Source organism: Plectrocnemia conspersa, unplaced genomic scaffold (genome assembly GCF_051122295.1).
Source record: "Plectrocnemia conspersa isolate PC_06_02 unplaced genomic scaffold, ASM5112229v1 ptg000007l, whole genome shotgun sequence".
NCBI classification, from domain to species: Eukaryota; Metazoa; Arthropoda; class Insecta; order Trichoptera; family Polycentropodidae; genus Plectrocnemia; species Plectrocnemia conspersa.
This window is the reverse complement of record NW_028277171.1, coordinates 2198398-2210564: the sequence shown is the minus strand read 5'-3', so window position 1 is coordinate 2210564 and position 12167 is coordinate 2198398. Positions and strand designations below refer to the sequence as shown.

At 34.6% G+C, this 12167-nt stretch overlaps 2 protein-coding genes across 15 annotated transcripts in view; one reads left to right on the top strand and one right to left on the bottom strand.

The window, feature by feature from the left end:
- Window positions 1-880: 880 nt before the first annotated feature.
- Window positions 881-11572, top strand: LOC148233636 (uncharacterized). 3 transcript variants are annotated; one of them, XM_088188821.1, is made up of 5 exons: window positions 886-1201; window positions 1279-1462; window positions 1548-1779; window positions 1846-2297; window positions 11286-11572. In XM_088188821.1, the coding sequence occupies exons 1-5, from the start codon at window positions 938-940 to the stop codon at window positions 11342-11344; spliced, it is 1191 nt and encodes a 396-aa protein (XP_088044947.1). In that variant the 5' UTR covers window positions 886-937; the 3' UTR covers window positions 11345-11572. The 3 variants fall into 3 exon arrangements, with proteins under 3 accessions (XP_088044948.1, XP_088044947.1, XP_088044949.1); XM_088188823.1 differs by having other exon boundaries at window positions 895-1201; window positions 11396-11572; XM_088188822.1 differs by lacking the exon at window positions 11286-11572 and having other exon boundaries at window positions 881-1201; window positions 1846-2495.
- The window catches only part of LOC148233635 (uncharacterized), a 63935-nt gene continuing 58153 nt past the window's right edge, over window positions 6386-12167 (bottom strand). For 6 of the 12 annotated variants that reach the window (XM_088188808.1, XM_088188810.1, XM_088188812.1 and 3 more), the window contains 2 exons: window positions 10993-11182; window positions 6386-8958 (listed from right to left, as the gene is read on the bottom strand). In XM_088188808.1, the coding sequence (XP_088044934.1) occupies window positions 6520-8958; window positions 10993-11182 (2629 nt within the window). In that variant the 3' untranslated portion in view covers window positions 6386-6519. The remainder of the gene's footprint in view (window positions 8959-10992; window positions 11183-12167) is intronic. The other 6 variants (XM_088188809.1, XM_088188811.1, XM_088188816.1 and 3 more) reach the window with 2 other exon arrangements.

Genomic DNA, 12167 nt, shown 5'->3' with positions numbered 1-12167 from the left:
AAATTGTTAAAAAATGTCATCGAAACAACAATTTTAACTGACAAATTCAAAGGAGAAGATGTGCTGCTACCACGCATACCAACGATTCCAACAGATATGCCATTCCTATTCAAACGATTGCAATTTCTATTTAAATACTGACTTTTGCAATAACGATAAACAAACCGCAAGGTCAATCGTTGCAAGTGTGTGGATTGAATTTAGAGAATCCATGTTTTTTTCATGGTCAATTATACGTTGCATGCACCCTAAATTTACCATAAATTTACCTTTCCTTTCTTTTATCTAAATTTAATATAATTTACAGTATCGATGGAAATATGGATGTTTTTAGGCAACGCTAAAAACTTGCATAAATAAGCAGTAAGGTAATTAAAATGTATCGCAATTGTGTTATCCGAGCCCGATGGTTTACAATATTTTTTGTTAAAATTTGCACTTTAAGTGATTTTATGACCTGGGCCTTTATTAACTTGTGCCGAAGTTGCCGCCACCGGTAGGTACATCGTCTAAAAGATCTATTTATTTTTTTATTAAAGATAGTGAGACATCAAATAATTCGCGTATTAAAAATAATTGTAAACCGTGTAATTGATTATTGTTTTGCCGCCAATCGTCATTAGTTATTCTTCTAGTATTGTAGGGATAGGGATTCATAATATGCTTGCTTAGTTGAAACGGAGAATCACCTAAAAACACGCAAATCTGGTGTCCGATAAGACTTATGTCCGAATTCAGACAGATATAAAGAATTTGATATCTGAAACTACCGATCAAAAAGTGTCAGGTAATCAGGAAAGATAAATAATATTGTGTAAATCACAATATTATGAGATATAAATAGTGGGTGTGGGTGTATGGTTCGTAAATTTTTGGCTTAGGCCAAATTTGCGAAACAAGGAGACGTCAAAACGGTTCGAGCGCGTCACCCGTGACGATGTCTAACGAAGCTCCTTACGACGAATACTACTACCCTAACGTCTGTCATGTGTGCAAATGTAGATCCAAGAAGCTGATCGATTGCTCGGAATGCCACGCTTACAGGTACTGCTCGCAAGAGCACCTGAGGGTGCATCTTCCGAAGCACGCCGCGCTCTGCCGGGCGCTGGCGGAGTTTCCGGTGGAGACTCGCACGAGGTCCAAGATCAAATACGCCATCGAGCAGACCGTCCGCCGCACCATGACGTCGGCCGAGTCTCAGGTGCGTATTTTAGGTAACATTTTAAACCTACCCACCTACTCTCGAGACGGCACCCGCTTTCGCTTTTCGTCCGACAGCTGTGGATGTTTCCGAGGGTCTGCGCCGTCTGCTATAAAAGCGATCCCCGCCTCTTGCGCGACTGTTCCAACTGCCCTTCGACCAGCTACTGCTCCAAGAGGTGCCGGGAGTCTGACGTCGGCCACTCGTCCGTATGCAGAAGAATCAAACTACAGAGCGAACACTATTTCCACTTGATGAACGGTAACTGTAACTGTAACTGTAACGCTGGGATCCATAACTGTAACGGATGGAATTATTTGTTTGATTTATTATTTATGCATTTCAGGCATTCCGAGCGATTTTATGGTAGTCGACATCAACTCGTCCGTAGACATATTGCGAAGAGACATATTTAAAATTAAAGAAACGTCCCCCAGTTCTACCAACGTATTTTTAAGCGAAAAGTTGAGCCACGCGTTCACGTTGCATCGTTCCATAGAAGCCGTCGATATATTGATAAGCGATAAATTAGTCGTGCACATAGTCGGTGCGATGCACGAATATAATCAATTCGATAGGTATTCAATTTACTCTATACGACTAATTTCTTATTGTAAGAGACATATATTGATATATGTTTTCAGGCAAGTTTGCGAGTTTCTGTTGCATTGGATGCCCACTTTAAAGTCCATCGTTATAGTTTTCGTCGGGCCGGAGTTGTGCGTGTACGACGGCGACGATTGGCAGTTCTGCAGCGAATGCGCCGCTAGAAAGGCGACGGTTCATCACGAGTTCGTGACTAGCCTCTATGTAAACTATTGCACTTCGGTGACCTACGAGTGCCCCCATATCGTGGCCGTGTTCAATTGCGGGTTTCACGAGTTTCAAAACGCCGCCATGGATCCGTGGGCCGAATCTTTGCCGCACCTCTTGTCGCCTAACATTCCGTTGTTGATCACTTCTTACACCAGGGGAGAGGCGAAACAGGACTTCGAAAGACTGAAACTCATAATCGATAACAAAGTCGTCAAGACGATAGCTTGCCAACAGAATCGCACTCGAAGTTTGCTACCCTTGCGCGACTGGTCTACTCCCAGTGAGTTTTACTATAAAAATAACTATTACACTTTGATACTAGTGTGCGAATAACTTTTTTTCATTGTCTTTTGCATGAATAATTTACTTTTTAACAATGTTAATGAAAGCCATCGAATAATATTCTTTTTTTTGCATGAATATGTGACCATTTTATATTAATATTTTTTTATACTAATAACAAAACTAAGAAACTCAAGTGTACGTTTATTGAATCCTGTTGTTTTTTACAATCTTCAATTGAATTTTAAAACACACAAATCATAAATAAGTTTACCGTTTCTACAATTGCTCGCCGATGATTTATTTATTAAAATCCTGAAAAGTCAGTTGACATATTTCATTTCTTTGTTTGTAATTTTGTCCGTCAAATACATATGATTTTTTAACTTCAATGAAATTGAAAATGGGGCAGTATCGCAGCCAGCCATTGTTTTGGATATTTCTAAATTTTTTAACAAAACCAAATTGTACCTTGTTTTAACCCTTTCACCGCGGGTGGCTTCTATAGAAGTCATCAAGAAAATTGCCAGTACTCGTTGAGCACCTAAAGGTGCCATAAACCTTTGAGCCTAATAATATGGTTGTTTAGTATAATTTAAGGCTGTAAATTACATGAATTTATTGAACCATAATATTTTTAAAAATATGGCACAATAGGTGACCCCCACGTATTAACAAATTTCGAAATGGCGCGCAAAAATATCTGCCGTGGTGAAAGGGTTATTCCATAATTTTGCAAACTTCTCTCATCTTTTTCCTTTGGGCAAATTTTATGGTTCAACCTTCACCAGACAAAAACTTTTTTCTTATTGAATCCACTGTGGTCCAATTTATTTAAACACAAAAATTAGGCTTCTAATCTATTATTTATATAACATTTATTTATGGTATATGTACCCGCTCTGGATGCTGGGACCACTATCTGAAAAAAAAACCCCCAAGAATGCAATAATAAAAGAACGAATGTTTCGCTCTATCCTTGTAAATAGTAGGTATTTAGTTAATTGTTCACTATTGTATTTTACACAATACTAATGGTTCTCAACATATTTTTAATCGCATTACTTTGATATGTGAAACACTTAGTGTATTTATGTATGTATGTACATTACAATAACTTACATATTTATATAAATACTTGATTTTTGGTAATATTTATCCATCGTATGATATTTCCTGAAGCAATCTTCGATATAAAAATATGATTTTGAACTACGTTTTTCTTTCACCAATTTTTTTTACATAATACAGAAATTTAATACATAGTAATAGTATCTATTTGATAAGCCACGCCTAGTCTACATTGTGACGATTTTTTGTCCTTCCATGCAATTACTATAATTGTTTGTTCATATATATGTTAGAACTTCTCCCTTGCATATTTTTTTATTACTTGCGTTAGACCTAATTGTACTAGTTATATATAATTTTTGCAAAAGTAAACTATCAGCAAGTAATATAATCGTAGGATTGGTAAATCAGCCAGCTGTCAATAATCGCACGTGTTCAAAGTGTCGTATTCGGGGACATTGCTTCAACTTTTTCCAGGGAGGGGACAAAAGTTAGCAAGTCAGTGATTGTTTTTTTTAATATTTCGAATTCGTGAAGATTCATCGTATTTTTCATTTGATGACATGCATTTTTCTTGCCACATTCGAGGGGGCACAGTGGAAGCGCTCCGTTATGTAGCGTTCATATTAGGATTCTTAAATCAATATTACGATTTATGGTAAGTAAGAATCGATTGAGGGACATCTAAACCGAATTTTGATCAATAGGAGAGCGTAAAAAACAATTATCTCTTCTCAGAAGTCAAAAATTTATGTCAAAAGCAATAAAATCGTGTTGGGCCGTCGCAGTGGGAACGCTCGGTAACGAGCGTTTCCACGGCGACGGCACGATTTTATTGCTGAATATACTTTATTCAGATTTATACTTTATTTTTACTTAAATATACTTTAACCAATACTATCACATCAGAAGTCCGTAGTAATATCGGTAAGGATAGCTTTTATTTTTAAAACGTACCGTAATATCCAAGTGCAGACAGGGCCGGCCCTAGGTTATTGTGCGCCCCAGGCAAAAACTAAATTTGCGCCCCTCCTCCCCATATTAATACTTTATTAACTCATTACATGAGCGCAAAAATAATTCAAATCAAAGTAATTTAATATTATATTTGACACCATATTTTTTTTTGCGATTGTGGGTATTTTAAGAATTTGTAGTTTTATTTTCGTCGCGATTTTTTACGCGTGAAATAATCTAAAGAGTGCACAGTAGTGTATACAAAAAAATAATATCAGATTATATTTTTTAACAATATTGTTTGATAATTTTAAGTAAATATTGCGCCTTTATTTGGTATCACGGCGCCCCACAAGATTTCGTCTGTTTGTCTGCACTCGGGCCGGCCCTGAGTGCAGACAAACTATAGAGCAATATGCGAGATGTGATGTCTTGTCTGTACTTTTTATTCCGCTTATTTTCCCTTGAGAATAATATTTTTGACTTGACCTAATGAAAGTTCTAAAACTATAATTAGTTTTAGAACCTTTATTAGTTTAGGTTTTGGTTTGAACAGCAAAATAATACAATCGCAGCTGATCTTAGAAGTATGTAATAATAAATTGAGCATTTTCTTTTTGACGCCCTCACTAATCAGCATTGTGTTATATTCAAAAAGATTATTGATTATGAAAGTAATTAATGATGAATTAAAATAATAATTACTAACCAATAATTAATTTTTAATTAAAAATTATTTTACATTAAATTAATTGATTTTTTGCAATAATTTTAAATAATTTAATATCGGTAAAAATTCATCTATTTTCAATTCAATATTCGAATAATTGAAATCAAAAAATATATAGGAGACGATCATAGAAAATTTCGAAGCATATTCATTAGAAATTTTCCAGAAGTGTCCTTTAAGGCCTCCATCGAACCCTTTTGAATTTCATCAATGGTGTCAAAATGTCTCCTTCAACGCCAACTTAATTATTGGGAATAGCCGGAAGTCATAGGGAAACAAATCAGGTGAATGCGGATGGTGGCTGAACACTACGATGTCTTTATTATCCAAGAGTACATGTATAATCTCTGTTTTGTGCGCTGGTACATCATCATGCAACAACGACTGCCTGCCAAAAAAATTTCAGTAATGAATGTACAAAACGCATGCCTCAATTAATAGCTACAATGAAGCATATCAAAACCGAAATTTGACCAATAGAAGAGCACAAAAACAAATATCACTTCTCAGAATTAAAAAAATCACATCAAAAGCAATAAATCGTGCCGGTGAGGACGCCGACACGATTTTATTGCTTTTGACGTGAATTTAATACTTCTGAGATGGGATAATTGTTTTTTGCGCTCTCCTATTGGGCGAAATTTGGTTTAGATGTGCTTCAATCGATTCACACTTATTATAAATCGTGATATTGTCAAAAAAAATGTTTTTGAGCGTTTCCACTGTTATAGCGATGGTATGATTTTATTGCTTTTGATGTGAATTTTTGTCTTCTGAGAAGTGATAATTGTTTTTGCGTTCTCTTATTGATCAAAATTTGGTTTAAATGTGCTTCAATCGATTCTCACTTATTTTAAGTCGTAATGTTGTCAAAAAATGGTCATAATATGAACGCTAGATTTCCACTGCGATAGTGAAAGCATGATTTTATTGCTTTTGATGTGGATTTTTGACTTCTGAGAAGTGGTAATTGTTTTTGCTGCTCTTATTGACCAAAATTCGGTTTGAATATACTTTGATCAACACCGCGACAACTAGAACCAAATGTATGACTAATATCTAGTCCTAAAAATTTGCTCAGTTGTACTCGAAGGCCTTGATAAAAATATTACCACCTTTACTGACATTTCACCCAAAATTTTTTGCATAAGTCGAGTTTATGTTTTTAGATTAAAATTAATATTTTTATTTGTTGTTTTGTTATATATATGATCTTTATTCTATTCTGTTTATGTTAAATTTTAATCTCAGGTGATCGATGTAATCAGTAAGTATACTGCAATGAATCACAGTTTTTAATAATTAGATTGAATATATAGAAAATACGATCAATTTACTAATCTCTTGTATTATGTTAATATAAAATTATACAAGATTCAATATATTTATGATACATAATAAATAGACACAATAAATTATTTAATCTTACATACACAGAATGTAAACAACAACAATACTAGTCTCACTGAACTCTTTCGCCGCTAGTGGGAACCACGTAGATCTTGTTACCGCTCTCGTTCAAGTTGGATATGTCCAAGTTCTCTTTGATCGTGAACAAGTGTTTTTTACTATCGATCGGCGCGTCCGTTTCCTTATCGTAAATTTTGCTAATAAATATCTCCAACCCTTCGAAATTGGCAAAGTACTCCGGATTGATATGCTTGGGTTGGTGGAAATGTACTTTCATATGATCTCGTAAAAACTGCGATTGAGGCGCTGCGTAATCGCAATAATGGCACATAAAATTTGTATTGACTCCGGAGACGGTGGCGTGTCTCCTTGTATGATTATCCAGAGCGTCTCGTCTCTGGTTCGTGTACGGACAATGCGTGCATCTATAAACTTTCCGTTCGTCGACGACTTCCTTTGCGCTGGCAACGCTAGAACGCCGCCGATGCAAAAGCCTCAAAGTCTGCTGATCGCTTATCGACATCTTCGATGAATCTTTATACGTCTGCTTCGGGAGACTCTTGATGGCAAATTTCGTATCGCTCTTCTTCGAGATGGTTTCTACTGCGTCCGATTTATTTGATCCTTGACGAGCCGCTTGAGCGTCGGCGTTCATCTGATGCTTCCTCATATGTTGCACGTAATTTGCGTAATATTTCACCGAATAATCGCAAATCTCGCATTTGTATCGCTGTTTAGAACCGTGTAGCGACAGATGGACTTTATACTGCTCTCGTTTTTCGAAAGCAGATGGACATTTGTGGCATTTATACCGCTTTTCTTTAGGCCTTCCGTTTTTTAAATAAGTCGGATAGATAAAGTCTGGATTACCGTGCATCAATAGACCGAATTGAGGATCTGCTTGTAAAACGGGAGGAAAATGATCGTTCGGTCTCGTGATTAGCTTTTCAGATAACGCTCGCTTCTCCGCTTTCGTTTTTTGCTGATATAAGTCCGTTCCAGATATAGGTACGTTTTTCAAGCTAAGATCATCTCCGGATTCGTAGTCCGCTTGAGACGCAGGACCGTGTACGACTTCGTGTTTCGCCAAGTTTCCGACCGTTTTAACGGCGTAGTCGCATTGCCTGCATTTATAAAGCCCTTCACCACCGTGTAACGTAATGTGATAGTTGAGAGCTGCGCTTTTGAAGAACCGGGCCGGACATTGATTGCACATGTGTTGTTTAGCTCCAGAATTTTTTACTGGAGCTTCTTGTACTGGTTCCACGGTTTCGTTTTGTTTATTTATGTCCGCTACTGCGATCCAAACGGGATTGGCATCGTTCAAATCTAACATCACGGCTACTATTTTAGGTTGAGGATGTTCCGGATTAGTACTATGCAGCTCTTGTAGCGATTTGGTTTTATCTTGAAACTCTTTGGAATGTACGTTATTATGAGCTAGCAGATGTGCGTGTTGTCGCGCCGTATACGAACAATTAACGCACTGATACGGTAACCTCAAGCAATGAAACTTATAATGTATCTGCAGCTCTTTCTCGAACAAGAATCTCGCCGGACAATCCGAACAGAAGTATAACATCTTAACCAATTTCTTGTTGTCTTTGTCCGATCTACAACATTCGTCTTCGTTTCTCGAATCTTTCAGTTCTAAAATTTGCACTTCATCAGTTTTTGTCATATCCACGGGATAATATACTTTTGCATAATCATCTCTGTGCACTTTAGTGTGAGATATATAGACGTCCAGGTTGTTACAAGCGTAATTACAGTCGGCGCATTTGTGTATATATTCAATATTCGAGTTGTGCAGCTTTTCATGATCGTATATATTATTCTTCCTTAGATTTATATACGGACAAGATCTACACTTGTACATCTTTTGAAATTCTCCGTTGTGCGAAACCCACATGAGGGTCAAATCGTCGATCGATTGAGACGTAGATTGAGCGTTTGGCTCTATGGATATGATATTAGAGAGCGTAAATCCATGCACTTTCATATGCTGATGCAGCAAGTGTCTCTTCGTGACCTGATAGTTGCAAATCTCGCATTTGAACGGAGCGTTGTGTGCCTTGTGGAACTGCTCGTGATACGTAAACTGAGACTTGCTGTTACTCTCGTACGGACAGTCCGAACATCTGTACCGTTTCATCTGAACGGTTTCGCCGACGGGTGGCTTACAGTTGACTATTTGAGCGCCGTATTTCTCGGGTTCAGATATTCCGTGCAACGGAAGGTGCTGTATCAAATCCGTCTCCGATTTGACGTAATACGGACAGATGAAACATTTGAAGTTCGAGTCAGAGTTAATGGTGTGCTGTTTGAGATGACTCTCGTAGAGGTATTTCGTAGTCGTGGTGAAAGGACACTTGGAGCATTTCATGTCGTAGCTGGAAGCGCCGTTAGGCGAGTTTGACTGCTTGTCGCATGAGTTTTTCATCCCAACTACCACTTTGACATCTCCGTTGTGTTTTAACCGACAGTGTCTCTGTAAAAATATATAAATCATGTAGAGAGAGATCAGTTAAGTATTACATATAAATACTACATACTTCAAAAGAATCTACAGAGGCTACGGTTTCGATTTTCATATTAAGTAATAATGTACGTATTTTTTATACACTCGTCATCGCATTTAAAATTAACGTAATTGAGTTTTTTGATAGATACAATTATAAATATTTGTTTTGATAATATTTTAAGAAATGATATTAACATTAAATAATGATAGATAATTTCTCCTTCTACTAGCAATATGACATTTTTACAGAAAGTATGCTGCTAATTTTTTAACCCTTTAAATGCCGACTTTTTATTGAGTCATTTTTTATTTCTCTTCACGCGTCAGTATCTCTTTCTATAAATAAATATAAAATACTTGGTTTACTGATAAATGAAGCTAATATTGAAAGTAATTCATTAACTTAATTTAAAAAATTAATTTATTTGAAAAAAAAATCAACAAGTGACTCATCGGTGGGTCACTGCCGTTTAAGTGGTTAAAAATTAACATTATATAGGTAGGTACTTAATAAATAGTTGAATTTCAACAATAATAGAAATAATTATCAAATGTAAAAGTTAATTAAACAATTGACAATATAACGGATAACTAAGTCTTTGAATTCTCTGAATCCAAGAGAAGCACTACATTACAAACTAACTTTTCTGCTGCGTAATTTGGATCTACCAAAACTGCAATGGAAGTTGTAATAAAAAAAATCGTTGTGACTATTAGAAAATTCAACATGTGGAGAAATAACTGTTTAAAAATCAGTTACATTTCTTGAAATTTCTGCATTTCTATGCTACGTAGAACAGAATTCTACAAGTATAAATAATTGTCAACAAATTTTGATAAAAAATTCAAATTTCCTATTGACTATTAAAAAATTTGGCATGTGGGCAATAAACATTTGTCGACAAAGTTTGATAATTTTTTTTATTTCCAATGGACTAGAAAATTTGGCATATGGGTAAAAAGCCGTTAAAAACTATCTAAATATAATCAATTTTATGAACATTATCGACAAAGTTTAATAAAAAAAAACTTATTTCCAATGGAAAAAACCTATTATTAAAAATTACCTATAAAAAAATTGGTTACATTTTTCAAAATTTCTGACATTTTCAAATTCTACAAAATAAACAGTTGTTAGCAAATTTTGACAAAAAAAATCCTATTGACTATTGGAAAATTCGGCATGTAGGGAAAAAACGGTTAATTTTTTTGATATTTCAGCACTTCTATGCTACGTAAAGCAAAAACGCTTTCCAATTCTATAAAAATAAACAGTTGTCGACAAAGTTTGATAAAAAGAATTCTAATTTCCTATCGACTATTAGAAAATTCGGCATTTGTTTGTAATTATTGCAAATGTATTGATAGACATAAAGGTGAGAATGTACCTAAAATCTCATTTGCCTTTTTACCTCATGCCACTCTTATTCCTAATTCCCCTTGCTTTCACCATGATACTAAATTACTTTAGAGATAAATGTTTCTCTCTTATTTATTTTTCGCATTCAAAACACTAAGATCTAGTAGATGAAAATAATTCAATGAAACGAAATTCTGGCAGACTGAATTTACTGATTTCTGAGATTCTTGAGGATTTTTAAATTTTATCTACAATATTGGTAAGTTATGTATAAATAAATACTAAATTATTTTGAATATAAAATGGAATGGAACGATATTAAACGTACGTTTATTTTGACGCTCCATTATATCTTATAATCCAAAGATTCAATACCCCAACACCGATTTACATAATTGCCATCAACTATTAGTTGAATTGAGTTAGCCATATTAATGAGAGTTTAGTAATAGACGTTTAGCATTATTTACATTTGTTAGGTATATAATATTTATTCAACGAGTCTATAGAACAATGACTAGTCGCGATGATCCCATCCCGTTTAAAGCGAGAACGTTGCTTTCGAATGATTAATAACATATGCAAATGTTGTTACCGAATGATTCGACATATTATTGTGTTAGTAAGTTGATAGTAGATACCTGAATAACATGCTTCCAATTGGATACCTGGTTGCAATGACCACATCTATACGATATACTCGACACGTCGGAAGCGCCCGATACCTCCGACATGTCGGATGCGTCCGCTTGTTTTTCCTGCCGAGGCTGCGCCGCGCTCGACTTTGAATGTTTTCTGACATGCATGAGTAAGGCGTCTTTGCTTGCATTCCTACATAACAGTTTACGATTGTCAGCATTTTTGTCGACTAGAAATTTTGGCGTTATCACATAATATACATATAATAATTTACACACTTTATTATTTTTTTTAGGATTTATAGGATTTGTTATGATGATTTATGAATATATACACTTGCAGAGTCAAAGCTAAAAAAGTCGAAGAGGAATCATGCTTTTTTTTTAGGATCTTATCTATTTCCAGATGCGGCTGCTGCGCACTGTGGCGATTAAAGATTCTACGTAAGCACACTGAATCTAAATAATCTATAAAAGATCTCTTATTCTTCTTTTATATTAAGTGCAATTGTTTATCTATTGTGCTGTATTTTATCATATTACAAATTATAGATTTTATATATAAAATTTTAAAGCCTGGAAATAAGCATTTATATATATATAATTAAAATCTACTACCTAAACACCTACAGAAAAAAGTAATTTATGCAATCTTTTAATTTTTAAATAATATTTACTTCACTTTATAATGTAAGCAAAATTTTTATTTTAAATTATATTTACTATTTAATTGGAGTAACAATAATTACAATAACTTCTATTTCTACAGCTATTCCATTACTATATATTACGTACTACAATAATTTTACACTTTTTTACTGCAAAGATAAAATTATATCATCTGCATCATTAGTTTTTTGGATATAATTTCTACTTCTAAAACTTTTGTTAATAAAATATATAAAGATCATTTCACTTTCATGTGTGTAAAAATTAGTATTATTGTAGTTAATAGTTTATTATTATCAATTGAAATGTTTTTTATATATTTTGTTGAAGCAAAACTAATGTTGCTTTTTAGTTGAATTCAGGGTGCGGTTCTGTATGTAAATCTAGTTATCTCATCTTCTACAGAATAATAAAAACTTTTTTTATAATAAAGTAAAACGTGTATATGTGTTACAGTGAATGTGTATTACCAGTGAATTATATCTGATACTAATAATAAATATACGGCA